We start from the raw sequence: 27,294 nt of genomic DNA on the forward strand, positions 1-27,294 counted from the left end.
TTTTTACAGTATTCGTGGTTGTGAATTGCATTATGGGATGTTGATCTCTGCTCTGTCAACTTTTGATGTTGAAAACTCAACTCTAAAGTTTAACTTTTATTGACATTTTGAAATAATAAAAGAAATAATATCTAGAGAAATACTTACCGGCCACTTTATTAGGTACACCTGTCCAACTGCTCAATAATGCAAATGTATGATCAGCCAATCATATAGCAAGTGACTTTGAACGTGGCATGGTTGTTGGTGCCAGACGGGCTGCTCTGATTATTTCAGAAACTGCTGATCTACTGGGATTTTCACGCATAACCATCTCTAGGGTTTACAGAGAATGGTCCGACAAAGAGGAAATATCCAGTGAGCGGCAGTTCTGTGGGCGCAAATGCCTTGTTGATGCCAGAGGTCAGAGGAGAATGGCCAGACTGGTTCCAGCTGATAGAAAGGCAACAGTAACTCAAATAAGCACTCGTTACAACCGAGGTCTGCAGAAGAGCATCTCTGAACACACAACACGTCCAACCTTGAAGCGGATGGGCTACAGCAGCAGAAGACCACACCGGGTGCCGCTCCTGTCAGCTAAGAACAGGAAACTGAGGCTACAATTCACACAGGCTCACCAAAACTGGACAATAGAAGATTGGAGAAACGTTGCCTGGTCTGATGAGTCTCCATTTCTGCTGACACATTCAGATGCTCGGCTCACAATTTGGCCTCAACAACATGAAAGCATGGATCCATCCTGCCTTGTATCAGCGGTTCAGGCTGCTGGTGGTGGTGTAATGGTGTGGGGGAGATTTTCTCGGCACACTTTGGGTCCATTAGTACCAATTGAGCATGGTGTCAACACCACAGCCTACCTGAGTATTGTTGCTGACCATGTCCATCCCTTTATGAGCACAGTGTCTCCATCTTCCGATGGCGATAGAGCACCCTCAATCCAATAGAGCACCTTTGGGATGTGGTGGAACGGGAGATTGGCATCATGGATGTGCAGCCGACAAATCTGCAGCAACTGTGTGATGCTATCATGTCAATATGGAGCAAAATCTCTGAGGAATATTTCCAGTAGCTTGTTGAATCTGACACCAAGGACTAAGGCAGATCTGAAGGCGAAAGGGGTCCGACCCAGTACTAGTAAGGTGTCCCTAATAAAGTGGCCGCTGAGTGTAAGTCTGTAACAGAAAATGTGCTGCAGTTTATTCCAAGGTTTCTATAGCGTAATATACAACACCAACCCAGACAATATAGCACTGCAAACGATTACACATGTTTAGAAAAGTCACTGTTTACATCTTTTTTGTGTGTTGCTGAAAGATCAATATCCCATAATGCAAAAGCAGAAATAAATGGGCAACAATAACACGATGTACAATGTGTGTATATAGGAATAAATGAATGAATGCAGGAAGTGATTCAGCAGATTGAGTATGTAAACAGGATATGGAATGAATGAAAAATGAAGCAGTTTTTCTGACTCCAGGTCAGTGTTTATGATTCACCATGTGACAGTGAAGACCCGGCAGTGGATCTCGGACTGAACTCTGAGCTGTGTATGAGGAAGTGTGTGTGTGTTTACTGTCAGACAGCAGCTGAACTCTTCACATTGACTGTGTGTGTGTGTGTGTGATCATGAAGCTGCTGCTGTTTATTGTTCCGCTGCTCTTTCTGACCGTCTGCTGTTCTGCACAGAGACCACACCGATGCCGTGAGTCTGCAAATACTCTGAAATACTACACTCCTGTATAGTAAACACTGTGTTTTTGAGCTATACTATAGTACAGTGTATTATGCTGTATATATTATAATCTTTGATAATCAGTGCTCCAACATACTGTAGTATGAACAATAGTGAACTGATAAACTGGGATAAATGCTGTAGTATAGTTTTACTATAGTAAAGTGTAGTATAATGTACCCTATAGTTTATACTATTGTTTATTATTGGGTCATTTGTATATATAAATAGCTGTGTTACCATAGCAGCTATAGAATACATGCTCGAAGTACTTACTATAAACATACTGCAAAAACACTGTAGTATTTACTGTACTATAGTAATATATGGGGTTTGATTAACATCAGGGGGGGGGTTGTTTTAAGTGTTCGGTTTACCATTTTATGGTTACTTTAGGTTCTTATTTGATTGTAGTTTTTAATTATGGTTTACATTTTATCTTTCAGTTTAATTACAGTCATATCTTATAGTAATTTTGTGTTGGGGGTGAGGATTACATCAACATTTGTTATTTTATTAGTGTAATTAAATGAAAATACAACAATGGTTACACAAGACTAGAACATTCAGTTTATCAACCTGAACAAACAACATATACAGTATATTTACAGCTGAAGTCAGAATTATTAGCCCCCTTGTTTATTTTTTCTCCAATTTCTGTTTAATGTAGAGCAGATTTTTTTTCTATACAATAGTTTTAATAACTCCAATAACAGATTTATTTTCTCTTTGTCATGATGACAGTAAATAATATTAGACTAGATATTCTTCAAGACACTTCTATACAGCTTAAAGTCACATTTAAAGGCTTAACTAGGTTAATTAGGTTAACTAGGCAGGTTAGGGTAATTAGTTATTGTATAATGATGGTTTGTTCTGGAGACTATCCAAAAAATGTAGCTTAAATTGGCTAATAATATTGACCTTAAAATGGTGTTTAAACAATTAAAAACTGCTTTTACTCTAGCCGAAATAAAACTAATAAGACTTTCTCCAGAAGAAAAAATATTATCAGACATACTGTGAACATTTTTTTCCTGGCAGCTAATATCCATTAAATTACTGAAATTTACCAGAAATTTTAATTTAAGGACATTTCTGTAATTTAACATTTAAATTTACTCTTTTTTTTAACAGTGTATACACACACACACACACACACACACACACACACACACACACACACACACACACATATACACACAAACATATATATATATATATACACACAAACATATATATATATATATATATATATATATATATATATATATATATATATATATATATATATATATATATATATATATATATATATATATATATATATACACACACACACTATCGGTCAAAGTTGGGGGTCAGAAGGATTTTTAAATGCTTTAATATAAGCTTCTTCTGCTCACCAAAGCTGCATTTATTTCATCACAAATACGGTACAAATTGTAAAATTGTGAAATGTTATTGCACTATAAAATAACTGTTCAAAAGTAGATTATAATGTAATTAAATAATTTATTCCAGTGATTTTAAAGAGGAATTTCCAGCTTCATTACTCCAGTCTTCAGTCACATGATCCTCCAGAGATTATTCTTCAGATATTATTACTATTCTTAATATTAGTAATAAAACAGTATTACTAGTAATTAGTAATAAAAGCAATAATGACTGGACTAATAATCTTATTTTAAACTACATACAATAAGAAAGCAGTTAGTTAAAATTATAATAAATATTTAACATTTTTATTTTACATTTAATAAATGCTGCCAGAAATATTTTCTTAAAAAAAAAAAAAACATCAAACAAAAACACCCCAAACTTTTGACCTGTTGTGTATATATAAATATAAAATATGCAACTGTTTGGATAAATCTGTACAATATGTACAATACTATTTCTAATATTATCTGTCTTCTAGTGGAGATATTGCATGACAAAACTGATGTCGCTTTGTTTAGCAAACAATTGTTTTAATTCGATTTTGATGATATTGGTGTATGTTCATGTGTTATCTTTTGTTTGTTGTGGTCAGTTTTTCAGCTCCTACACTCTCAAAATCATTCTGCATCAATCTATAAAATGCATAAAAATGAATATGATTTACTTCCTTTAATACATTTGATCAACATAATAAACATATTGTCATGACTTATTGATCATATTTTATACTGAATATAATACATTTATAAAGTATTAAAGTCCCTCAGTAAGACTCTAGAGATGAGTATTTGAAGGAGTTCTCTATAAAGGCTTAATATGAGGCAGAAATACATCAGATTAATGAGTATGTCATACGAGTATACCAGAGAGGTGTTTTGGTATTTTAGGTATTTTTCTGGTGACCTTCAGTGCTTCTGCTTTCAGTGTAAACAGTGAAGTGAAATCAACTGAATAACCACACAGCAAACCCCCCCAAAATCTTTTAAGAGTCACTAAAGTGTGAATGCTGTGATCTTGTGTTTTTCAGACAGTCCACCGCTGCTGTCCGGCAGTCTGAGTGTGGTGAGCCTCTATTTACATTATTAAGATCATTTACATTGCTAACACTCAACGTTTACATGTGGGTACTGCTTGGTCCTTTTGGAAACCAAATAAGAATATACGTGTAATAAGCAGGATAATATACATCCAGCCGGTGGTTATCGTGATTATTATATGTACGTTTGAAATACTTAATTCTGTTATAATATAACATACACTCACCGGCCACTTTAATAGGTATACCTTGCTAGAGCCCCTTTTGCCTATACAGAACTGCCTTAATCCTTGGTGGTGTAGATTCAACAAGGCACTGGAAATATTCCTCAGAGAATTTGTGCAATATTGACGTGATAGCATCACACAGCTGCTGCAGATTAGTCTCCCGTTCCACCACATCCCAAAGGTGCTCTATTGGATTGAGCTCTGGTGACTGTGGAGGCCATTTGAGTACAGTGAACTCATTGTCATGTTCAAGAAACCAGTCTGAGATGATTGGTGCTTTATGACATGGTGCGTTATCCTGCTGGAAGTAGCCATCAGAAGATGGAGACACTGTGCTCATAAAGGGATGGACATGGTCAGAACAATACTCAGGTAGGCTGTGGCGTTGACACCATGCTCAATTGGTACTAATGGACACTAAAGTGTGCCAAGAAAATCTGCGATGTGATTGGCTGATTAGAAATTTGCGTTAACGAGCAGTTGGACAGGTGTACCTAATAAAGTGGCCGGTCAGTGTAATTGTGTTATGTTAGGGTTAAAGCAGATTGATGAGGTTGTCATCTCAAAATAAATCTTGGCAGGATTATCAGCAGTTAATTACGGCTCAGAACAATGTATTGTGTTTAGTAGTTGTGTAATAATCAGGATAAAGCACATCCAGAAGGTTGATTTCACAGAATAAAGCCTTCGGTTTTACACCACAGCGCACATCAGGCTGCTGATAAACCTGTCAGGCTTTATTCTGAGATAACAACCTGCTGGATCTACTTTATTTCCAATATAAAGTGCAACAGGATTATCAGCAGCTGTTGTAAAGCACGAAAGGATTATTCTCCATAATAACCATCCTTGATGTACTTTATCCTGCTTATTACATGGATATTATTATTATTATTATTATTATTATTATTATTATTATTATTATTATTCAATAGCAAGATGGTGCCAAACAGTTGAGAAATGTGGAGTGACAGATGAGTATTTATAGTTGATCTATAGCTTAGTGAAATGGAAATTCTTTAATAAAGTGTTGTTTATAATTTGTTATAATATTGAGATAATAAAACTGTATATGTTCCCTTATGGCTAGCACCTGAATGTGCCTGTAATATTATTAGGTTCAGCAGTTGTTACTTAACCTAAACAGACTTATATATACATACACACACGTGTTGTTTTTCTAGAGTGCTCGGGATGGCCAGGACTGGGCGGTTGCCAAATATCGCTATGATGCGTTCGGGCAGCGGATCCGGCTGTGGGAGTTTGGTGAAGTGGACAGTAAATCCTTCCACCTGAACATGCTGTTCCTGTTTCGAGAGGTAAAACACACACACACTGTGAGAAACCGCACTGAGGAACTGGGGAAAGTTGCGAGAGACTGTATGTGTAAAACTCAGCGTGCAGCAGAGAGTCAGAGGAACAGAAAGCAGCAGATCCTGCACACTTACTGTCATTATAATGAAGAGTTCAGCAGATAGAGCACAACTCCTGCACTTACACATCATTACTGACAACATTCACACTGCAGCAGGGTCAACCAATCTGGAGAAACGTGTGCTGAGATCACTGAACTAAACACACACACAAACAGATAAGAAAACGCACACATAAGCAAACAATCATTCTATTACACACACACACAAAGAAAATCTCCCTATTACACACACAAACAGACATGCATGCAAACAAGCATGTAAAACAGACACACACACACACACACACACACACACACACACACACACTGAATGGCTTATACATCATACAGAATGAAATTAAAACCAGTGGAATCTGTATATGTATGTATGCATGTATGTACTTATGCGTGTGTATGTGTGTGTGTGTGTGTGTGTGTGTAGGGTGTTGTTTACAGCATGGACTACAAGAACGAGACGTGTCAGAAGAATGCCCTGCACAGCTCCTTCCACCCCTCGCGGATCCCCCGTAATGCAACACTCCTGGCGCAGCTGATTCTGGGAGGCTCGTCGGCTCCAGGTGAAGGTCTGCTGGTCAACACCTGGACAGGAGATGTACCTGAGACTCAAGGTGAACAAACACACACACCGCTTACACACACTGTATTTACTGAGGGTTTTTGTCTTGTTGCTTGTCCAAATATCTTAAAATGCTGAAATCAGGAAGCATTTTCTAGACAAGCACCAAATAATGTCTTGTGTTCAGAAATAATGAGTCAGGTCAGTTTGTCTAGTTTTCTAATAATAATACAGTCATACTATCAACATCAAAATAAGAGTTACTTGCAGATTCAAAGACTAAATTTCCCTCCTAATTATGACTTTTATCTCATAGTTGTTTATATAAAACATTCTACATTAAACATCTCTGTAAAAATATCTGACAATAATTGGATTATCTCATAATTTCATTGCACAGTATTGACATTTTAGCTCATAATTATGATTCAGCATGCCATACGGTTTGTTTTTCACACAAGACAAATGGCATAGTAGGTTATAACATGCATTAAACTGGTGTGAATTTCTCTAGTCCGGCTCACGGCACCAAAACTGTTGTGAAATTCTAAGACGAGCAAAAAACCAGGGAGAACTTTCGGGTATCTTCAATGCAGAATCCCTTAATAAGAAACTCGGCGTCGCTGTGGCGTCATCGAAAGAACTCTGAACTGGCACAGCACACACTCAGTTTAAATACATTTTTACAGACATTGATACATGTAGGTGGGGACAGTCTAAAATAAAGCATGCAAATGAAGTGTCGTTGTCGGCAGGGTAAATTGGCTTTCCAGCCCTGATCTCATCAGTTTATAAGTACCCATTCATGATACATTTTAGCATGAAAACAGAGTGTGCAAATGAGGTTCTGGAGACAAAACCCGTCCAACCAGTTTACCGCTTGACCATTTGTTAGACAATAGACACAGCTGTGCTGTGAAACGGACAATTTGCATTACTTTGGGGACAGTCAGGGTTCAGGAAACCAAGAGATTTTAAAGTCTGTCACACTCTAAAAACCAAATAATATAACTTTTCAGTAATATATATCATTTTAATTATTTATATATATACATTTAAATTTCCCACAGACTGAAAAGTCAACATTTTTGAAAAAAAAAAAAAAAAAATCTGACAATTTTGTATTATCTCATAATTGTCTTTTAGTGCACAGATTACTCATACTACTAAATGGAGGAAAAAAACCTCTTAAATGTCATTATTTTGATCTATTATCTCATAATTGTCTTTTATTGCACAGATTACTCACACTACTAAATGGAGGAAAAAAACCTCTTAAATGTCATTATTTTGATCTATTATCTCATATTTGTTTTCTGTCGTCATCTTGACTTAAATCTCATATCTAAGATCTCAAAGCTTAAACTTTATCAATGAGCTCCGTCTTCTAATCTTGCATTTTTGGCTTGATTGAATATTGTCCTCTGATTATGACATTTATCTCATAATTGTCTTTATGTCAAAGTACTGACGTTGTAGCTCATAATTATGATTTAGCATGTCAAAGGTTTAGTTTGACAAATGACATTGTAGGTTATAATATGCATTACATTTAAAAAGTCTACATTTTGGTAAAAAATCTGACAGTTTTTGGATTATTATCTTATAATTGTCTTTTATTGCACAGATTAGATGTTTTACCTCATAATCATGACTCAAAACTGCTTTTTACTTGTAGATTACTTGTAGAAACTCAAAACTAGAAGTTAAAAACTCTCATATTTGTCAAATTCGTAAATTTCATAAATTTAAATCTCATATCTGACATCTCAAAGCTTAAACTTTATCAGTGAGCTCAGACTTTTAATCCTGTACTTGTAAAATTGTCCTGCTAATTATGGCTTTTATCTCATAATTGTCTTTATCAGTCACATTATTGATGTTTTAGCTTATAGTTATGATTCAACATGACATAAGTTTTCTTTTTCACACATGAGAAATAGTATAGTAGGTTATAACACGCATTACATTGAAAAGTCAACATTTTAGTAAAAAGAAAATGACAATTTTTATTTTATCTCATAATTTTCTTTTATTTTACAGATTAAATGTTTTTCCCCATAAACATGACATGAGTCAGAATAATGACGTACTGAGGCTGGGATTATTTAGAGTCTTTAAAACGACTTTTAACGTTTAGTTTTGACTCTTATACTACTAAATGGAGGGGAAAACCTCTCAAAATGTAATGAATTTGATCTATTATCTCATATTTGTCTTCTGCCATCATTTTAACTTAAATCTCATATCTAAGATCTCAAAGCTTAAACTTTATCAATGAGCTCCATCTTTTAATCTTGTATTTTTGACTTGACTGAGAATTGTCCTCCTAATTTTGACTTTTATCTCATAATTGTCTTTATACAGTATGTCAGAGTATTGACGTTTTAGCTCATAATTATGATTCAGCATGCCATAACTTGTTATTTTTTCACAAAAAGTCAAAGTTGAAAATGTTGAAAAGTCAATCTGACAGTTCCTCATAATCATGACAAAGTCAGAATAATGTCAGACTAAGGCTGAGATTACTTACAGTCTTTAAAACTGCTTTTTTACTTGTAGTTTGGAAGCTCAAACTACTAAAAGTCCACTAAATGGAGGAAAAAAACCTTCTCAGATGTCATTATTTTGATCTATTATCTCATATTTATAATCATTTCGACTTAAACCTTACCATATCAAAGCTTAAACCTTACTATATCAAAACATATCTGACATCTCAAAGCTTAAACTTCATCAATGGGCTCAGACTTTTAATCTTGTACTTGTAAAATTGTCCTCCTAATTATGGCTTTTATCTCATAAATGTCAGACTATTGATGTTTTAGCTCAAAATTGTTATTTAGCATGCCAGAAGTTTTGTTTTTCACAGAAGACAAAAGGCATAGTAGGTTATAATATGCATAACATTAAAAAAAGTACTAAAAGTCCACTAAATGGAGGGAAAAACCCTCTCAAATGTCATTATTTTGATCTATTATCTCATATTTGTCATCATTTAGACTTAAATCTCATATCCGACATCTCAAAGCTTAACTTTATCAATGAGCTCCGTCTTTTAATCTTGCATTTTTGAGTTGATTGAATATTGTCCTCCTGATTATGACTTTTATCTCATAGTTGTCGGTATGTGTCACAGTATGAATGTTTTAGCACATAATTATGATTCAGCATGCCATAAGGTTTGTTTTTTACACAAGACAAATGGCATAGTAGATTATAACATGCACTACATTGAAAAATAAAAATTTTGATTAAAAAAATATTAGAAAGCTATAAGGAAATGGTTAGTCTGGGAGTGAACTAATGCTAATTTACTAAGTGAACTACTTTGAGACTTCTTGTTGATTCAAATGAGTCTTCATAATGCTTTATAACTGTGTTTGTGTACAGGTAAATATGTGGCCACAGTGACCGAGTTCGGCTGTATCCCGGTGTCCACACTCTACTACACAGAACAGAGCGGCTGGGTCACCACCACGTAAGACAACCTTCATATACTGCACATCTATAAATGTATAGCACAATAAGCAGATCCAATTCCGTTAATATCAGCACTATATTAAAGGTCCAGTGAAGTGCTTCGAAATCTGTATTTTTATTCGATGCTTGACGTAATCTCAATCAAAACATGAAGAGAGGGCAGGACAGCCAATAGTGTTTTGTTACATCACAGCCCTGCCAGTGAGAGTGGTTGAGCTCAAGTGCATCAAATGAACAGCCAATGAGAAGAAGGGGGTGGGGCATGTCATATACTGGAGAGCATTTGATTGGTCAGAAGATTTGACGAGAAACTGAAGTATGAGGCGACATGAATAAAACCATTGATCCATTTGGGCGGAAGAGCAAACTGTAAGCTTTAGATGTTTATATCAGGTTTAGATCTTCTAAATGCTAAATTTGCCACTGTTTTGGAGACACTAGATTACAGATATCCTAAAAACACTGATACTAACATCTAAAACGTCATTTCATTTAAACAGCTCAATATTAAAACTCATCATGTACTCACCCTCATATTCACAACACAGATGCTTCAGAGCCTCTTCATAAGCAAACGAGTGTATCCCTCTGTCTGAATGGAGCGCTTTAATCCAGCTCTTACTGGATGCAGACTACTGCAAATAAAGACTGCTGTAGTTATTCCAGTTATGTTTGTTTTGGTATTTATCTTCAGGAAATCACTGAAGGCAGCGATATCATGTTATCATAATGATATAATGTGGCAATAAGCTGGTAACCGTACTCTGCATTTACACCAGGGGTGGGCAACCTCGGTCCTGGAGGGCCGGTGTCCTGCATAGTTTAGCTTCAACTCTAATCAAACACACCTGAACATGCTAATCAGTGTCTCCAAGATCACGAATTATCTATAAGCAGGTGTGTTTGATCGGAGCTGAAGCTAAACTGTTCAGTACACCGGCCCTCCAGGATCGACTCTGCCCACCCCTGATTTACACCGTGGCCATATTCATCTATGTAAACACGAGAAAACAACATTAAAACAGCTCATTCCCAAACACTAGACTTGTCTGACAGGGGATTCCAGTGTCAGATGTGAAAGTATGTTGTGGGACTGCTATACAGGAGTTATTATTAGGGATTGTAGATTTATTTAAAGCATGACTGTACAACAGGAACGTCGTTATGGATGTATTAAAACATGCTTGTTTGCTGTTAAAATTAATTCTTAATAATGGCAAAACTTACTTACATTAGTGCATCTTTGAGTGGTCAGTGCAGCCATGTTGCTGTTGCATTCTGGGTAATTTTCTTATCTCTTTGTTTCTACTGTGGTCATTGAAAATCTCAGTTTGAAGAGCTCGATAGGATAAACAGAATTGGGACACAGCTAAGGGGTAGCATTGGCATTAATCCTGAAAGTGCTCGCCTTAAACACTGAAAACGTAATATTCTGTAGTGTTTTTAGTGACTGTTTAAAGCCGGTGATTTCAGCCTTTGATAAATTGCGCCTCAAATGTGTTGGTTTGGTCTGCTGAGGCGTAACTCATTTCAAGAGTTCACTTGGCTGAGGATGTCAGGGAACACAGGCGGACACAAGAGCTGGGAGCTTGAAGGGAAAATAAATGGAAAAAATAAAAGAAAAAGCTGCATCAAAACTCCCAGAAGAGGGCGCTGATAAGTCCTCAACAACAGAGACCGGGTCCTGTCATATGACACAGCCAAAAGGAAGCACGGTCTTCAAAAAAGGAGAAAGCAAAAGACAACCGGGGTGAACCGAAAGCGGATACAAACAATAGAGTCTACATGCTGTTACCCAGTAGGGGGCGTGCTGACGCGTGGCAGCGTGGGGACTGCGGAAGTGGAGCGTTAGAGAGGCAGAGGAAGCCGGCAGTCAGATGAAGCCGGTGGGCTCCTTAAAGCTGAAGCAGTCCGGTCTGGGAACAGAGGAGGTTAAGGAGGAGCAATATGCAAAGTGGATGGTTCTGGTGTGGAGCAGCCCAACAAGACAGGATAGGAGAGAAGATCAATGACAGGAGACAAGACGAGACGAGAGTGGCATGGGCGCACTCGCAAACAACAATCCAGCACAGGACTACACACAAGATAATAAATAGGGCACGAGAGAAATCCCTAATAGAGTGCAGGTGAGTGAAAACTCAATCATAATAGATGGAAAATGGGGTAACGAGAAGGAGGAGCGATACGGAGAGCGATCAAAACAAACATTCACGTGCGCTCGCAGAAATGGGAGACATACAGCATGATCAGACCAGGGATGTGACGGATGATTGATAATAAAGTGTGTTAAGCATGCTGTCTGGAAGAGAGTGCTGAGCTCAGAAGATCCTCGAGCTCAGGGCTCCCTCCTGTTTGAAGGGCGAGAGGGGAGTTTGAGCTCAGGTAGGTCTTGTGAACATGTTATGAATAGCTGGGATATAGCTGGCTAGGAGTTTGTCTTAAAATGCTACTTTGAGGTAGTCAATTTACTTAGCGCATGCCTTTGGATGGTGGGAAGAAACCGGGGAACCTGGGGGAAAACCCACGTGAACATGAGGAGAACATGCAAACTCCACACAGAAACACCAACTGACCTGGTAAGGGCTCAAATCAGTGACATTCTTGCTGTGAGGCAACAGTGCTAACCACTGGGTCACCGTGCCGCCCTATCAGGAGATGGGCAGGAGTAAGGGTGGAGGGGGGATTCTTCAAGAGGAAGATGGCTGAATGGAAAACTCTGGTTATTTATAGTGAGTCAGTATTCATCTGATTGGTGCAATATACGGAGCTGATGCGGGACTAGCTGTGATCAATCATAATCGACATTAGTTTATAAATAAACCACACTTATTAGAGGAGAACGAACACCTCAGTGGAGAATCCCAACAGTGCAAACTCCACACCAAACACTTCCCTCAGTGATATCTGTGCAGGAGCTGAGGAGTTTGTTCTCGGTTGTTTCTCATTGACTGGAAGCGCTGCTTTATTCACTGATTCATTATGAGATAATCATGCTTAAATTGAATTCGCATGTTTGGATGGAAACTGTATTCACTGATGGACATTTCTGCATTCATTAAATAGTGATTTTTGACTGCACTATTGGACTGATACCCAAAACACACACCAGCCAATTAGCAATATGGGGGCGTGTCAAGTAACGATAGTGGATAGAAAAAGGGGCGTGTCCTGTTGAAGTTTGTGCGTGTTTGTTTTGGTGTTTTCAAATAATATCGTTCAGAAAAATCTCCTTATAAAGTACAAATTAGATCAAAACTAACCGTATTGATTGTGTCAGCTCACATTGCTAGTTCTGTGGTGAACAATTCATCTGTGCATGTCATTATGAAACAAATAATAGTTTAGCCCTTCTAATCTGTAGTTGAAATCTGGAAATGCACTTCCTGTTTGTTTTGAGTTAAATTCAGACAGATTAGGTCTGTCTGAGGTAGTGGGCGGGGCTAACACACTTAACCACGCCCCTCCAGCTGTCAGTTTTAACATCAAATAGAAATGGTGAGCAGGAGTCTGTTAGGACAGTGGTTCACAAAGTGGGAGATACGACCCCCTGAGGGGGGTCGCAGGACAATGACAGAGGGTGATGATTTCCAAATTCAAATCAATTTTAGGCTCTGTTTACACTAATACGTTTCAGTTTTAAAATGGCGTTTAGGAATGAAAACGATCCGCGTCCACACTGCCGTTTCAGCTAGCATTTCTGAACAGCTCTCCATCCACACTGTACTGCTGAAAACACATGTCACATGACCATACAGGCACTCTTCAGCGTATTCTCCTCTGAGCTCCAGGCAGTCAGCAGGAGCTCTGAGCACACCTGCCCGGCGGAGAGCAGCCGAACGTCAGCCAGTCCATCCCGAATCTTCCAGTGGATCTCATCTCTCTGTTGTTGTTAATTGTGATCTATAATCGATCTTGGTCTTTTGAATCTATTAGCTTAATTTTTCCTCAGGTAACGTGGCTGAGCACAAAGATAAGTTAATATCTGTACGCACGTTTGACTGATCGCTTGCCTTTATTTCCTGTTGTCTAAACTTATTGTACTTGATATTTCTATAATTATTATTGATTATTAAAATGAAACTGATTATTATATTCAGCAAAAGAGACTGCTGTCGCATGCATTTCCTCTAATAGTCTTTATTGTGTGCATATAGCCTGACATTAAGCACATATTGGCCAAAATCACACAGTGTGCACAAGCTCATAATGTTTAATGAAAATGAAAGGAGGCAGTTATAGGCTCTGTTTTGTTATAAATACGCACACAGTGAAGATGACGCTCATATAAATATGTGCATGATGCCTTTACATTTTAGAGTTAAAGCTGTTAACATTTACAAGAGACGGTGCTTTATGTCATATTTTCATTTTCTGGTTAAGATATTGAAACGTAGCCAGGGTGCATGACGTTATGACAGTACTGACGTTACATTTGAAGATTTACCCCACATGTCCTTGCATCCTCCGGAGTTCGTTATAAACTTGTGAAGTCTGAACTTAAAAGATGCAAGACTGAACTTTGTGTACTTCATTATTGAGAAAAAGGCCCAATCAGATGGTGAATGTCTCCAGGAATACCTCCAGTTTCAGATCTCAGTTTCCCCCATGCACACTGACACACAGCGGTTTAAAACCAAAACAGCCTCTCCAGCGTTTTCAAAACGCTCTGTTTTAGGGCTCAAAAACGTCGGCGTAGTGTGGACGCATGGTGTAACCGTAGCAAAACGTATGCATGTTAAAACTACAAAGTATTAGTGTAAACAGGGCCGTAATAAACATTAGATTTGCCCTATTTTATTCATAATCCACAGAAGATAAAACTTGTAGATAATAGTTACATAAATAACTACAACAACATGAAAATATTTGTTTCTTATCCTCTTAAGGCCCAGGGTGTTTTTTTACATGCATTTTTAATTTCTCTTTGCTATTTGGGCTTATTGAACTTAATTAGAATAAAAATCTAAGTATCATCTTTTGATATGATGTACTTTTAGAGGAAAATGACGTCCATATATGTGGACTCGTGGTCCGAATTTCCACTTTTTCCTGAATGTTTTTAATGCATATTTAACAGACACTTTTTTAACTATCAGAGAGTAAAAACAACATTTTTTTTTCTCATTTTGGACAATTAAAAATAGCATCTGGGACATTTAATATGCCTCAAAACAGTTGCAGGATGACACTGTATGTCTGCAACAAAAGATAAAACATGCAAAGTATTTTAAACAGCCACTTAAGAGCTCAAATGGGCTGTGCACGTATGTGGACACTCAAGCCCTAGGGGGTTATAACCACCTCTGAGAAATGTGGGGGTCGCGAGTCACTGGCATTGTTATTTTGGGGGTCGCGGGCTGAAAAGCTTGGGAACCCCTATGTTAGGTTGAAATAACGGTTTTGTCTGTGTTTTTCAGCTATTTTAACGCAGTGACGGGGATCCCGGACCCGGAGCAGTTCATTCCTCCTCCATTCTGCAATGATACAGAAACTGAAGAGGAAACGCTGGATTTCTACAGTGCCTTTTTCTGATCACTCTGTTTAACACATTTAATCTGATTCACACAGCTCTCAACTAATGAAGGTCTCTGTCAAACGCAGTCATTTTAACCCTCGAGCTTCCCTAAAGACATCTGTGGCCATTCAGTCACTTTATTTTGATTGTTTTCGTAATCTGAGCAGTTTATTATATGATAACACTTTACAATAAGGTGGTATTAGTGAACGCATTTACTAACATGAACAAACAATGAGCAATACATGTATGAAAGTGTTAGTTGATGCTAGTAAATGAAGATGCAGCTGTTCATGCTAACTCATTAGCTAATTTATTATTAATTTCATTAGTGAATGTTGAACTATAAATGCTGTATTGTTATGAAACCTTATTGTAAAGTGTGACCTATATATTTATATTTACGAGTTTATTATTTGAGCAAACAAAAATCAGGAGTCGTTTCTACAAATCTAACTGTGAAGAGGACTATCATAACTCCAACATCATTTCTTTAATAGGAAATGAATGGAGAACACTAAAACTGAAAGCATTTATTTATAAATCTGTACTTTTAGAGGCAAACAAATCCTAAAAAAAGCATCGTCAAAATTCCAAAATACAGAAATTGAGATTTTATTTTGTCAAAGACATTTATAAGACCTTATTTAGAAAATAAATACCTAAAATACATGGGTTTACATCTGAGACATTTGTGTCCAGAAGTGTCCAGAAGGGGGGCTTTAGTGTTAAAGAACTGTTTACATTTGCTCTTTATGATTTAATCTCCTAATGACGATAATCAAATGCACTTTAAATCATTAACCAAAGGCTATTATACTTTTAAAAATGCTGAATTGTCACGTTTTATAGATTTCTGGCAATAATATATAAATGTTTTACTCCTGTTCAGCATCTTTAGAGAGTAAATGTGAGATGAACGGTCCTCTATTATAGTGGTTGATCTCTACAATAGAGTTTCTAATCAATGAAGGGTTTAAACTGCTCTGAACCAATGTTTTCTGCAATCGCAGTGATTTTAAATAATCCTTTATGATTGTTTCTATGATTTAATCTCTTAATCACAGAAAGAAATGCACTATAAATCATTTCAGAAAGGGAATTAGACTTTTAATATTCTGCATTTTCTTGTTCATTTGTGTTTTATAGATTTCTGTCAATAAAAATAATCAAAAAAAAAAAGCATTTCGTGTTTTTTTCCCCGGAAGAAAACTGCATAAGCCAGAGATGCCCAAACTAAGCCCCTTCACCTTTGATTTGGCCCAGCATCTCTTCTGAAGAGAGGGAGAATCAGCGGTCATTTCTAATTTACTGTAAGCTTTTATTAACACAGGCTCATTCTGAAAAACGTAGCCCTATATACACATTTCTAGACACCGTGAATTATGTAGCCAGAGGCATCCGTAGTGGCATTTCATCTTCAAAACAAACGCTATGGGGCAGTGTCAAATCATTCCTTTCAGCTGACTGCTAATCTCTGTGTGGACGGCTTTCCAGCTTTTACCAGTTTGTCCAGTAGCTCGCCGTGTACATCGGTAGACTTGAGACGCAGAGTGGAGTTGACTGTGACGAGGGAGTTTAAGTCCGGCCAAGAATGATTCCAGAAATCAGGTAAAACTAAAGGTAAAAACTAAATAAACAAGTCAGTAAGAGGGTGAAAATGTGGTCAAATTTGAAACTGTGATAAAAATCAGGCGAGGGCTTTTCATTTTCTGGATTGCTTAATAAAACACTGTCGGTTAGGTTCAGGGAAGGGTGGGTCAGTCGGTCGGTCCGTTAGCCAGTCAACAGCGGCCTCTGGTGGATTTACATGAGAACAGCAGGCATGAATGGCACTCGAAAGAGAAATCTGAGATCTGAAAAAGCGTACGCAGCGGCCTCTGGTGGATTCACAAAAACTGCAACAAAAAAATGTAGCTCCTGGGACGTATTTGGCGCTCTCCAGAAATGTATAGAGGGGTACATAATCAGAATGAGCCTGGGTTGTTTTTTTGTTTTATTGCTAAGAGAAAAAACTAACTGAAATGAAAGGTTTTAATTCAATAAATCAGATTTTGTTTTTAGATGTGCGTACTGTGACCGGATGGAGACAAATGAAGGCAGATTCTGCTTCACTAGTGTATTCAGCATTGAACTCCACTGTGATATGTTATGTTTTTATTATAATAAGCTATAATTGATCATTATACTGCATTAGTAATGCTTTCTATTTATTTTTAAACATTATGAAATACATTCGGAAATTACCTATGAAAACTTTCGGCCCATGGCTCTCAATAGCCGCGTTTCCACTATCGCGCCTAAAGCGAGCGAGCCAGGGCAAGCCAAGGCCAGTCGCGTTTCCACTATCACTTCCGGGGTGTAATCGGGCCAAATCGGGGCTTTTTTGGGGCCAGCGTCTGGCCTTTTTCGGCCCGCCGAATACCTTGGGCCAAGGAAGGCCAACTGGGGCTTCGGGGCGGGGTTATGTACAAAGGCGGAGTTTTCCTGTCAGGTAAAGAGGAGACAAGATGCTTTCCTCCCTTACATTTGTTTTGCTATCGTCGTTCTCGTCGCTCGGCTGCTCTTTTGCGCCTTGCAGCCAAAATCTGTGTTCAAAGTAAATGCCGCCGAACTCGAATGTCCTTATCCAGGGATCGCTGTCTGGCCTTACACCAACAGACCACAAACAGTAAAAAAGCAATCGCTTCGGTGTTCTCCATCTTCCAGCTCTCGTAGTGATGCCAGGTTGTGTTTGTGGTTATAATTTGAGTTTTTTGTTCCCGCTGAAGTGGGCGGGTTGTGTGACGGGTTGTGTGACGTTTGATTCGGGGGACGTTCTGGGGGCGGTGTTTGCGTGACGCGCTGCGAGCAACTAGCCCGACAGTGGAAACGCGACATGATTTCGGCCTCATTTCTCAACCTCCCGGGCTATTGGCCCGGCCTGGCCCGATTAAAGCCCTGGCTTGCACTGGCCTGACAGTGGAAATGACTCTAATGATTTTGGGTTTTTGGCCCTTCATATGAAAAAGTTTGTACAGCCCTGGCATAAACTATTAAAACACGGAACCAACATGATGATGAAGAGTAAATCAAGCAGAGATCAGGAATATGTGCAATAATTTACAGGCATCTTAAAAATTAGAGGATTTTCTGTAAAATAATACTCCAGAGTATGTGACCAGGGAACTTTAACTATAAAGAGGAAAAGTTCTGTAAAAAATATGGTTTAATCTCTTAATAATGAATATAAAATGCACTTTAAATAATTTAAGAAAGGAAATTATACTTTTAAATTCTGCATTTTCTAGATTTCTGACAATAAACCAAGGAAATGCATTTAATGTCTTATTTCTCCATCTTTATTGCAGTCGTCTCCATAAGAAACATGTCGAATGCATAAACTATTAAAACACTGAACCAACATGATGAAGAGTAAACCAAGCAGAGATCATGAGCTGAAGCTCTGACATGTTAAATACAGAAAACACACACTTGCAGAAAACATGAGTTACACAATGCAGCCGTGTGTACATGTAAGATTAAACAGTGGTTATCTCTAGATTGAGTTGGTCCTTCATGTCTAATGAAGCGCTGATGGATTAATCAATTACTGCTGCAAAACTACAATGCAAAGGGTAACACATCAGTGAAAAATGATTATTGATTAGTGCTATTCGATGTGGATTTCCCTACAGTCCCTCAACATTTACTCATTTCAGCTCCTCCACCAAATCAAGGTATTCACTAAATAACTAATACACCTTGATGACTCTTATTATGCTAAATGTAAGACCAAATGTGAACCGTATAAAGATTCAGAAGCTTCTTTATATGCAGAAGAACATTTCCAGAACAGGATAAAATATATAAAACAGGTAACTGTGACTTTTAGATCTCAGAATTTAGACTTTCTAGTAAAATGAAATGTCAGAAAAGGGAAAAACCCTATTTTTTTCATCATAAATAAGGTTGCAGTCTAAACAATAAATTGATTTAATCTAAATTAGTGCATCTTTACAGCTCGCCATTTGAAGATCTTTTGCAAAAAATAAATGCTAAAATTGTGGTTTAAAAAGTCAGAATTGTGAGAAATCACACCGCTGAAAGAGTTGCAGGCCTAACAATAACCTAACAATAATATATCAACATTTCTATTCAGACTTTGTTTTAGCAATTGTGGATTTGTCTTGTATTTATCAAAATGAGAATTTAGTTTTTTGCAAAAAAAAAAAAAAGCTAAATTGTGTGATAAAGTCAGAATTATGCAAAAAATATTATATTTAATTATTATTCATAGGTGTTTTCCCCTTTAATTATAAAGGACAGTGGAGCGGAGGTTACAGACAGGAAAGTTTTGGGAGTAAGGGTTGGCAAACGGAATCGAACTTGGTTTGCTGTGAGCACCATGGTGCTATATGCCAGCACACTTAACCACTACGCTATTGGTGCAGACTAAAGTCGCAATCCTAACAAAGTAAAGTATATTTTTACTCTAAATTTGTGTAACTTCATATCTTGTAGTCTGAAGGTGTCTGTTTACAAGGGTTTCCTAAAATAATGCAAAAATCTGATTTAAAAAGTCCGAATAGTGAGAAAACCCAGATAAAAATGGATTTAATTTAGCAAAGTCACACCTTAAAGACTGCAAGATAGAAAGTTGCACAAATTCATAATGAATACATTGTGTGTCAGTTAAAATCACTTTATTTCAGTTGTGTGATTATAGTTGTTTTATTTTTCACAACGTGACCTTCTAGTAATTTGATGATTTTCTCAGGATTGTGAAAACCTCTAAACTCTAAAGGTGTCTGATTAAACAGTCTACACTGTGAGAAAACCTGTAATATCTCAATAATAACAAATTAAGTTGCAGTCATAACATTAAACATTGATTTATTCTAAACTGGTGCAACTTTGCAAATTGATAAAAGATCATTTAAAAAAGAAATCAATTGAAAAAGATCTTTTGCAAAAAATAATGAAAATTTGAGATTAAAGTCAGAATTGTGAGAGTTTAGAGTCTTTATTCTTACAATAAATCTATATTTTTTTAATTCAGATTTTTTTCAATCAAATTTATGTGTTGTATTTTTCAAAATGTGAGTTTACAAAAATAATGCAAAGATTGTGTGATAAAGTCAGAATTCTGTACCTGACAAACAATAAATAGTACAACAGAAATAGTGACAATCCTAACAAACTAATATATATATATATATTCTAACACTGTGCAACTTTATATCTTGTAGTTTGAAGGTGTGTTTTTACAAGGTTTCACTAAAATATTATAAAAAATGTGATTCAAAAGTTGTTTAAATTGTGAGAAAACTTTAAAGTTACACCTGAAAGCCACAATAAAAGCGATTTAATTTTGTGAAAGTCTTAAAAAAAAAAACAATCACACATCTTTATAACACACAAGATATAAAGTTGCACAAATGTATAATGAATACATTTAGTGTTTGTTAAAATTGCGACTATTTCAGTTGTGTGATTATAGTTGTTTTATATTTCATAACTTAAGAGTTTCTAGTCTGATGATTTTCTTAGGATTGTGAACACAACTTCAATGCAAAAAGTGTCCGATTAAAAACTCTAAATAGTGAGAAAACCTGTAATCTCTCAGCTGAAATAAAGCTGCAATCTCAACAGAAATAACTGGATTCATTTTTTTAATTCAGACTTTTTTTTTGTAAATGCAACAGTCAAAATTGCAAAAATGTGATGCAAAAACTGTTCCACAAAAAATAATGCAAAAATCGTGACCGTCAGCATTCCTTTATGCATAAGAAACATTTAGTACAACTGAATGTGCCAATCCTAACACAAACAATTATATTTTTATTCTAACTCTGTGTCTAACTTTATATCTTGTAGTTTGAAGGTCCAAAACATTGCAAAAAACGTGATTTAAAAAGTGTGAGAAAAGCGTCAAGCTTCCACCTGAAAGCCTCAACAAAAACGAGTCAGCATGTGCCAATAGTGTAGTGATTAAGTACGGCAATATATAGCACCATGGTGCTCACGACAACCAGAGTTCGATTCACGGCTTGAGGGCCTTTGCTGACCCTTCTCCTCTCTCTGCTCCCAATACTTTCCTGTCTCTAATCTCCACGGTCCTATACGACTTAAAGGTGAAAAACCCCTAAAAAAAACTAAATCATAATAAAAATAATAATAATAATAATTGCAAGATATAAAGTTGCATCACCTAACAATGTAAAATAAAGCTATACAGAGTAATTACTTACAGTAATTAGTGTAAATCATGACCTTCTGCAAGATATAAAGTTGACCAAATATATAAATAATATATTCAGTGGTTGTTAAATTGTGACTTGTTTCCAGTTGTGTGATTATAACTGTCTTATATTTCACAACTGAGACCTCAGTAATACTAGAGGTATTCATTTATTACTCTTATAACTAATTTGATTAATTTCTCAAGATTATAAACTCACAACTTCACTGCATCAAAGTCTAAACTGTGAGAAAACCTGTAATGTACCATCTGAAAACAGCTGCAATCCTAACTAAAGTAATCTGCTTTATTGTTTAATTCAGACTTGCTTGTCATCAATAATTGTGTGATCAAGTCAGAATTATGAAAACCTTATCAACTTAGAGCTGAAGCAGTCACAATCCCAACAAACACTCCTGCAGCACACACAACACTGCACACACTTATAATAGAGACATATTAGGACTGCAATGCTATTTCAGTTGTGTGATTATAGATTATTTTAATGTACACGCAGTTCTTTACCTCACATCTCAGACGTTACAGGCTTTGATAGAACTCAGATCATGTGAAAACCTGTAAATCACACTGAAATACAGCCGCAGTCACAAGAAGAAGAAATAAATCAGTGTGTTTCTCACAATCCTGACTTTCACTCTGCGCCAGAAAATAAAAGAGGAGATGATCAGCCACGATTACCTGAGTGTTTACTTCATCCTGCAGCCAGAAACAGATCTCTACAGCTTATGGCTTCATCACTATAAAGCTGAAAGCCGCGTGTGTGTGTGTGTGTGTGTGTGTGTTTGCATCAGGAGATTCTCTTGACTGAACAGTATTTAATATCAAATCCATCAAGTAAACACAAATGCATAAGTGTGTGAGAACCAAGAGGAACACACTAGCTGAGGAGCAGTGTGTGTGTGTGTGTGTGTGTGTGTGTGTGTGTGTGTGTGTGTGTGTCTTTGGCCTGGTCAGCCGGATGTTCCTGAGGGAGTGTGTGAATGTTTGTGTGCTTGGCCTGATCAGCCAGATGCTCCTGAGGGAGTGTGAGTGTGTGTGTGTGTGTGTGTGAGAGTGTGTTTACGTCATGAGCAGGTGGTGCACACGCTGGAGCTGCTGCTGTGACAGGACGAGTGTGTGTTTCTGCTCTTTTCCTCGAGCGCACGGGATCATCAGCTTCGACACCAACACACACCCACTCTGTTGCTCCTGCTGCGCCTGATACACACACATCATACACACACACAGTAAATCTACTCAAACTTTAAGGCTTTTCTACAGTATTTTATCTTAATAAAAGCGTCTGCTACTTTACTAAATGTAAATCACACACACAAACGCACAGAGAGAGACATGTATGCATGTAAGTTCTGTAGTGAGATGTAAACACTAAACACTGCCCTGGATGTGTTTGCTTCACTCTGATGCCACCGGCTTGCTTGGTTTGGCACTTGTGGAGCTGCGAGATCGATGGATTACTCTTCAGTGTTTGGACTCTCAGCAGTGGATATTAAACCACACTGAACTGAACTCTGAACGCTGAACACTGGACTGATACTGTTCACATTTACTATGATCTATGTGAAGCTGCTGCGACACAATCTACATAGTAACAGCGCTGTACAAATAAAGGGGAATTGAGATGAAATTGATAATCTACAGTTACTGAAACTAAATAATAATGATGGGCAAAGACTAATCACATCCAAAAAAATAAGTTGTTTTGACAATGTGTGTGTGTGTATATATATATATATATAGATAGATAGATAGATAGATAGATAGATAGATAGATAGATAGATAGATAGATAGATAGATAGATAGATAGATAGATAGATAGATAGATAGATAGATAGATAGATAGATAGATAGATAGATAGAAACAAAACTTTACAGAAGTATTTTGTTACAGACAGTTGACAGCAGAAGTTTACATACAATCTAAAAAGGGAACATAACCATTTTTAAATGTCTAATGGTAATTCCGACTAAACGTTTACTATTTCAGGTCCGTTAGGATGACCTAAATCATTTACATTTGCTAAATGGCAGAATAATAAGAGAATTTTTTATTAATTTATAGTCAGTCAAAAGTTTACACACATTTCCTTGGTATTTTTCAGCTTTGCTTTTAAACTCTATAATTTGGTCAGATGTTTTGGGTCTCCTTCCACACGCTTCCCACAATAGTTTGCAGTAATTTTGGCCTGTTTCTCCTGACAGAACTGCTGTAACTTGCTCGCACAAGCTTTTTCAACTCTTGCCACACATTTTCAATAGGATTGAGATCAGGGGTCTGTTCTTCGTACGTGGATTACTCAGTTAGCTGGATTTGGTTATTGACGATTTGACATGATCCAGGATCGTTTCGTTCTTTAAAACTCTTCTGAGACTTGTTGTCATAGCAACAGTTCTGGTAGCTCAAACCTGCGTGGGAGCAGGCTCATTTCATATCAACAGGATTAGATTGGGTCATTTCAAGCAAAGGTAATACTAAAAGTATGTACCAAATTCTGATATTTTCTTACAGTAGTGATATACACTTGGGAAAATAGTAAATATGTATTTTTAACTATATATAAAAAGTAAAAAAATATATGGAAATAAAACTTCTGCAATCTCCACTCCGAAATAATAAAAAGACTGCCACCTGGTGGTTCAAAGAGAACATTTATTGATGTGAACTTTTTAGATACAAACTCATACGCACAATATTTGACTTTAAAAAAAAAAGGATAATAATTTATGCAGTCATGCACGTGTTTCGACTGCTAATACGACGGTGATTTGATGCTTTGCAAAAGCTGCAGACACATTTACCGATATCAAAATGCTTTTTTTGAAACACAATTAATTTATACAGTTATTCCTTATGCCAATTAAAAAAAACTTGAGTAGGCCTGGGCTACTATAAAGAAAATCTTCTCTAAATGTAGAACTACATTGAACATTGTTTGAAGAACCAAATTAGCCAGAGATCAGTTATCAAGATTAACAGATCCAGGATCTGCCAAATCATCTTAGATCATTTAGGCGAGGTGTGAAGAACGGACCCCAGGGCTTTTTTGATGGCCACTCCAAAACATTGACTCTGTTGCACATTTTAACTGATTTGACAGTATGTGTAGCGTCATGGTCTGTTTGGCCAAGTGTTAATTTCCTGGCTGATATCTTGAGATGTTGCTTCAGTATTTCTACATGATGTTCTTTCTTCATGATGCCATCTATGCTATGAAGTGGACCAGTCCCTCCTGCAGCAACACAGCCCCACAACATGATGCTGCCGCCCCCATACTTCACAGTTGGGATGGTGTTCCTAGGCTTGTAAGCTTTCCCATTTGTCCTCCAAATGTAACACTGGTCATTATGGTCAAACAGTTCAGTCTTAGTTCCATCAGACCACAGGACATGTCTCCAAATATTATCTTTTTTATCTCCAAATATAGTCTTTTACCCAGTGTAATTTAGCTAATTGTAATCTGGCTTAATTGTCAATTCTGGCTTGTTTATTTCCCCATGTTGTCACACAAGGAAGCAGTGTGTTTGAGGATTTCCTTAAATACTATTCTACAGTTGTGCCTCACATTAACTCAAATGTTGTCAAATAGCCAATCAGAAACTTCCAAAACCTTGACACCATCATCTGAGCTTTTTCAGAGGCAGAATAATCTTATTGTAACTTGACTTTCAAGAAAAGTTATAACAACTTCTCATAAATATCTCTCTCATTAGTCTGCTATTAAGCAGAACACATGTGATCATCCTAACGTACCTAAAAGAGAAACACTTTAGTCACATTAACATGACCTTTGTTTAATGGTTATGTGCCTTTTTAAACAGTGTGTGTAAACTTCTGCTTTCAACTGTAGATATTTAAATTTATATATGACTTCAATCAAATACATATTATATATCTAATTATACAACAGTTCTGTGTGATCTGATTGGCTGATAGCCGTGTGGTATTCTGCAATAACAGCACTCGTACAGCCTCTTCACCCTTATGTATTACTCCGCCCACATAGAGTGACAGCAGATCAATAGACTCACTACAGTTTGACAAATATTGCTGCTGTTGGACAACATAATATACTTTTGAGGCTTTTTTAGGTGAGAATGTAGTTGTTTAGAGTGCAGCTATACCGTTTATTATAAGGATAGGTGTCTATTTTAAAGCATTTATTAGTTCTGAGAGACAGCATACTACATTACTGATAAAACAAGGTTAATCTAAACTGAAACATACAGCAAAAGTAAAAATAGTGAAAACGGCAAACTATAATAACCTTAAAAACTACACACACAGCATTTCAGTAAGTGCAATGTGTGTGTGTGTGTTATTGAGCACTAACCTTAACGAAAGTGGCCGTGGGGAAGGTGGCGAAGTCAGACGGCACCGACGCTCCGGGCTGCTGGGAAACCACATGCTGCGACACTTCAGCCTGACACACAAACACACGATTAACACCAGAATACACTCAAGCAGACTCACACGCCATCAAACGCCTGCAATGTCATGTCATATTCAGCTTGATTTTAATGCAATATCAGGTTGTTTATATTTTGCTGAAGGCTCAGTGTGCAGGATTGACACCTATTGGTCTGACTAGGTACTGCAGTCCAAATTCTCTTTTTTCCCACCGGGCCCCTTGCAAATTGCCAGACTGACGACACAAACAGTAGCGAGCGTGCTTGAAGATCAAGCCTCATGGTGTGTTTCCACTACAGCATCAAATCAGCGTTTAACACACTTGCATTGATACACGTGCAAGAAATGAGTGTCCTTCAGTGTGTGTGTGTATAGAAATGTGTGTGTCTGTGTTTACTGATGGCACTGACCTGCAGTTTATCCAGAGTGTCACTGAGAGACTTCATCCTCGCCGTCTGCTCCAGCAGCTGAGCACTTGCACTCACTGACCAGAATAAGATCAGTTTCCAGAAAAAAAGTGCAGCAGCACAAGAGTTCAACATTAATAATCATCAGAATTATTTCGATGTCCACCAGTCTGAGTCCACACACACCTGTGGTTTTGCCGGTGATGTCCACTACTCGGAGTCCTGCGCTCATCTTCATCAGGTTGTGCAGCAGTAGGTCAGTCCTCCTCTGTAGGGCTCCAGCGGCTGTGTTCTCCTTCATCATCACACTCTTCATGTTCGGCACCTGCAGCGGAGGCAGCGACGACAGTTGCGCACGCATCCGCTCCGCCTGCAGAGGTCACACACACACGCACACACACAAGCTATGTTACATACAGAAGGACTCATCCCTATGCCCAAGTCCATTCGAAGAGTTTCCTCTCCAGAGTGACAGGTTTGAAGGGATGAAGGGTGTAGGGCTCTAAAAAAAGCCTCTTAATGAGGCACTTCCGAGTCATAATAACAAATACTATTGAGCTTATTCTGCCATGTGGAAGTATTTTTGCGTTGGTTTTAGCACTTCTGCCTTAGTTTCCTATGGGAGAGATGACTAGGAATAATAAACAGCAGAAAACGGTCAAACTAGTCGCTACACAAACAAGTGTGTACATGACTATACAGACAAAGCAGAACAATATCATGAGAAAATATCAAATTGCAACATCCATATATATATATACACTAGATAATCTCATACAGACCCTGAGCACGAGTCAATACCGC

The 27,294-nt window shown here is 37.3% G+C and overlaps 2 protein-coding genes across 3 annotated transcripts in view; one reads left to right on the forward strand and one right to left on the reverse strand.

Moving 5' to 3' along the window:
- Window positions 1-1,562: 1,562 nt before the first annotated feature.
- On the forward strand, window positions 1,563-16,612 carry epdl1 (ependymin-like 1). The gene is made up of 6 exons (XM_056460850.1): window positions 1,563-1,705; window positions 4,206-4,240; window positions 5,626-5,760; window positions 6,298-6,484; window positions 9,826-9,913; window positions 15,333-16,612. The coding sequence occupies exons 1-6, from the start codon at window positions 1,630-1,632 to the stop codon at window positions 15,445-15,447; spliced, it is 636 nt and encodes a 211-aa protein (XP_056316825.1). The 5' UTR covers window positions 1,563-1,629; the 3' UTR covers window positions 15,448-16,612.
- Window positions 16,613-18,748: 2,136 nt separating this feature from the next.
- The window catches only part of dctn1a (dynactin 1a), a 45,886-nt gene continuing 37,340 nt past the window's right edge, over window positions 18,749-27,294 (reverse strand). For both annotated transcript variants that reach the window (XM_056460853.1, XM_056460852.1), the window contains exons 23-26: window positions 26,677-26,860; window positions 26,494-26,567; window positions 26,007-26,096; window positions 18,749-22,871 (exon numbers count right to left, since the gene is read on the reverse strand). In XM_056460853.1, the coding sequence (XP_056316828.1) occupies window positions 22,734-22,871; window positions 26,007-26,096; window positions 26,494-26,567; window positions 26,677-26,860 (486 nt within the window). In that variant the 3' untranslated portion in view covers window positions 18,749-22,733. The remainder of the gene's footprint in view (window positions 22,872-26,006; window positions 26,097-26,493; window positions 26,568-26,676; window positions 26,861-27,294) is intronic.

The sequence above is a fragment of the Danio aesculapii genome, chromosome 7, assembly GCF_903798145.1.
Source record: "Danio aesculapii chromosome 7, fDanAes4.1, whole genome shotgun sequence".
NCBI classification, from domain to species: Eukaryota; Metazoa; Chordata; class Actinopteri; order Cypriniformes; family Danionidae; genus Danio; species Danio aesculapii.